The sequence below is a fragment of the Elephas maximus genome, chromosome 17 (assembly GCF_024166365.1).
Source record: "Elephas maximus indicus isolate mEleMax1 chromosome 17, mEleMax1 primary haplotype, whole genome shotgun sequence".
NCBI lineage: Eukaryota > Metazoa > Chordata > Mammalia > Proboscidea > Elephantidae > Elephas > Elephas maximus.
The window spans coordinates 9,041,432-9,044,636 of record NC_064835.1 but is presented as its reverse complement, the minus strand read 5'-3'; the positions used below and the strand labels follow the sequence as shown (position 1 = coordinate 9,044,636).

The window sequence follows — 3,205 nt, the reverse complement described above, 5'->3', positions numbered from 1 at the left end:
GTCTTTAACCCTATAAATGCTGACTCATCCCAGCCTGCCTGAGTGGCCTGTGCTGGAGCAATCGAGGGCTGCTCAGGCTCTGGTCAGCAGCTGGACACCGTCTCTGTCTGTCTGAGGCACAGTAACTCAGGGCAGTTGAGTAAGAGCAGAGCTCTCAGCAGACAAACAATCTTGTTTCCATCGGTGGGCCAGCCAGCAGACCAGTGGGAAGGTTCAAGCTGAAGGTCATGCGGTTTGGGGGAAACTAGGTGAGGAGATCAGTCCCATTCCTAGTAAAACTTTCCACGAAGCACTTCTCCACTGGAGAAGCCTCCTGATACCAGGACACTCATTAACGCTCTGCGTGCCAGGAAAAGGGCAGGAGGTGAGTGCTGGGTGGTAGCTGAGGTCAGCCTTCTTTGAACCTCCACGTGGTATTTACTCAGAGGAATTGCTGCCAGAAGCCCAGGCTCCTGGAGTATAAAGTGGAATGTCTGCTGTCTGTGCCCAGAACTGAGCAGGTGAGCAGCCAGGCAGAGGGGTGGGGGTTGGAGTCCTCAGCAGAGAGCTGGAGGTGGAAAGAAGAAGTGAAGACAACCTCTTGGAGCACTTTAGCAGCGTTACTTCTTCCCTTTCGGTATGCCTTAGTTTCCCCAACCATGAAAAGGGAGGATAGGTGATGAAGGAGTGACAGAAGTGGCCTAGGAAATTGTCCTGGGCCTTGGGGAGGGTGGTGATGGGAGAACTTTACAAAGTCGTTTGAGTGCCACATTCACACACACTACGTGACTGAGGTGAGAAGGAAGTAATGTGCCCCCCCATATCTGAGGAAGATACCCCTTCTATCTCAGCCACACTCACCTAGACCAGTCGTCTGGAGTACCAAGGAAGGGTTAACAGGTTTTGGGCAGGGTCCCTAGGCAAGTCTCTGTGACAGACATCCCTCCCTTTGCGCCTTCACCTCAACCAGGCCTCCATTCACCTTCCTTCTCAGAGTGGATAATGGCGAACAGGGCTGCAGTTCTGCTCTGGGCTCTTGTCCTCCTCTCAGGTGGGTCTCCAACCCTGGCTTCAGTGTGGGGCTTGGGGTGCAGGCTGGACAGAGGGGCCGTACACCCAGCTCTTAATCACCCCCATCTCTCTCCACAGTGTCTTCAGCCGCCCAGACGCAGAAAGGCTTCTGGGACTACTTCAGGCAGAGCAGCGGGAACAAAGGCAGGGTAGAGCAGATCCAGCAGCAGAAGCTGGAGCGGGAACCCACGTGAGTGGCTAAGACAAGGGGTGCTGGCGAATGGAGCCAAGGGGTGATGCGCTGCCTTGAATTCCTCAATTTTTGCGGTCCTCACTGGACATGGTCCGGAGGGGTGCTAGCCTTGCCCGCCTATCCCGGCCGTCCTGGGTTCTTCAGCGCCCTCTGTGCTTTCTTGGGCAGTGCTGTAGGCCTGGATTTGCATGGGCGATGTGCTCCATTCCGTGCCTGTCTGAGGCCTTACGGCTAGCCCGGGGTAGGACTAGGACACTGAGCTCTTGGGCCGCAGCCCTCCGTCCTTGGTTCCCCTTCTAGGTTAAGTGCTCAATGTCTCTGGGGCAAAGGAGATAATACTGGTCTTGGAGGCTAGCAGTTTGATGGCCTGGATGTTGTCCCCTCCCCCAGGCGCCTGAAAGACAGCCTTGAACAAGACCTCAACAATATGGGCAAGTTTCTGGAAAAGCTGGGCCCTCTGAATGGGCAGGGGCGGGACCCTCCTCAGCTCCCACAGGATCCAGTGGGCATGCGACAGCAACTGCAGGAGGAGCTGGAGGAGGTGAGGGCACGTCTGGCCCCCTACATGGCCGAGGTGCATGAGCGCGTGGGCTGGAATCTGGAGGGGCTGCGGCAGCAGCTGAAGCCTTACACGGTGCAGCTGATGGAGCAGGTGGCGCTCCGCGCCCGGGAGCTGCAGGAGCAGTTGCGCGTGGTCGGGGAGGACACCAAGGCCCAGCTGCTTGGGGGCGTGGATGAGGCTCGCAGAATGCTGCAGGAACTGCAGAGCCGCGTGGCACACCACACCGGCCGTGTTAAGGCGCTCTTCCACCCGTACGCCGAGCGCCTGGTGACGGGCATCGGGCACCACGTGCAGCAGCTGCACCGCAGCGTGGCGCCCCACGCCCCCGCCAGCCCCGCGCGCCTCAGCCGCTGCGTGCAGGTGCTCTCGCACAAGCTCACGCTCAAGGCCAAGACGCTGCACTCGCGCATCCAACAAAACCTGGACAAGCTGCGCGATGAGCTCAGTGCCTTTGCCAGCGCCGGCGCGGATGGAGCCGAGGAGGGGGCCGGCCCCGATCCCCAGGTGCTCTCTGAGGAGGTACGTCAGCGGCTCCAGGCTTTCCGCCAGGACACCTTCCTGCAGATCGCCGCCTTCACCCGCGCCATCGACCGGGAGACAGAGGAGGTCCAGCAGCAGCTGGCGCCGCCCCCGCCTGGCCACAGTGCCTTTGCTCCTGAATTACTCCAAGCGGACCCCGGCAAGGCCCTGAGCAAGCTTCAGGCCCGTCTCGACGGCCTGTGGGAAGACATCAACCACAGCCTCCACGACCAGGGCCATGGCCGTCTGGGGGAGTCCTGAGGGTCTACTTGCCCAGGTCACCTCCCCGGCTCTCAGTCTGGGAGCCCTGGACCTGAACACCTAGCATGCTCGGTCCTGACAGTGGCCTGTTGGGCGGAGGGTGGAAGACCCTGAGCAGCGAGGCCACAGAAGAGGCTGCTTGCTGCCCTGACATCCCCAGCCTCCTGCGGTTCCCCCATCTGGATGCATTACACTCACCAGGCTTTACGAACCGGCTTCCGGTGCTCATTTGGGAATCCTCATGAGTTGCTCCAGTCAGGGGTGGTGGGAGTGGAGAGGGGAGAGAGACACTGTGCGTGCAGGTCGTTATCTGCAGGCCCGTTGTGACTGTGCTGGAAGCCTGTGCCACTTCATCCTTGTGCTTGGCTCCGGTCACTTCTGGTCAGCTTGTGGCCCCCACTCCAGATGGTCCACAGGGAGGAGCTCTTTCTGCCCACGGCTGCCATGACAGCTTCTGTTGGGGGCATAGAAGCGAGAAGGAGAAAAATATGAACGAGAGAGCGCGTGCGGAGAGAGTTCCTGCTGGCCGTGAGGCTGGTGGGTAGGAATGGTGGGGGTTATGATACGAGAGGGCAGACAGGTCCTGATGAGCCCTCTAAACTGGGAGGAGGGCTTCTTAA

At 59.7% G+C, this 3,205-nt stretch overlaps 1 protein-coding gene across 3 annotated transcripts; it reads left to right on the top strand.

Moving 5' to 3' along the window:
• The first annotated feature begins 217 nt into the window (after positions 1 to 217).
• Positions 218 to 2,958, top strand: APOA5 (apolipoprotein A5). Of its 3 annotated transcripts, none has more exons than XM_049856990.1 (4): positions 218 to 248; positions 974 to 1,030; positions 1,129 to 1,240; positions 1,634 to 2,958. In XM_049856990.1, the coding sequence occupies exons 2-4, from the start codon at positions 982 to 984 to the stop codon at positions 2,583 to 2,585; spliced, it is 1,113 nt and encodes a 370-aa protein (XP_049712947.1). In that variant the 5' UTR covers positions 218 to 248; positions 974 to 981; the 3' UTR covers positions 2,586 to 2,958. The 3 variants fall into 3 exon arrangements, with proteins under 3 accessions (XP_049712947.1, XP_049712946.1, XP_049712948.1); XM_049856989.1 differs by lacking the exon at positions 218 to 248 and adding an exon at positions 300 to 364 and having other exon boundaries at positions 950 to 1,030; XM_049856991.1 differs by lacking the exon at positions 218 to 248 and adding an exon at positions 577 to 616.
• The last annotated feature ends 247 nt before the right edge of the window (positions 2,959 to 3,205 follow it).

Bases quoted from the DNA above. Each gene is read 5' to 3' on its own strand.
- APOA5 (XM_049856990.1), top strand. From the start codon at position 982: ATGGCGAACAGGGCTGCAGTTCTGCTCTGGGCTCTTGTCCTCCTCTCA. The intron at 1,031-1,128 runs GTGGGTCTCCAA...CTCTCTCCACAG, and splicing joins GGCTCTTGTCCTCCTCTCAG to TGTCTTCAGCCGCCCAGACG. The intron at 1,241-1,633 runs GTGAGTGGCTAA...CCCCTCCCCCAG, and splicing joins AAGCTGGAGCGGGAACCCAC to GCGCCTGAAAGACAGCCTTG.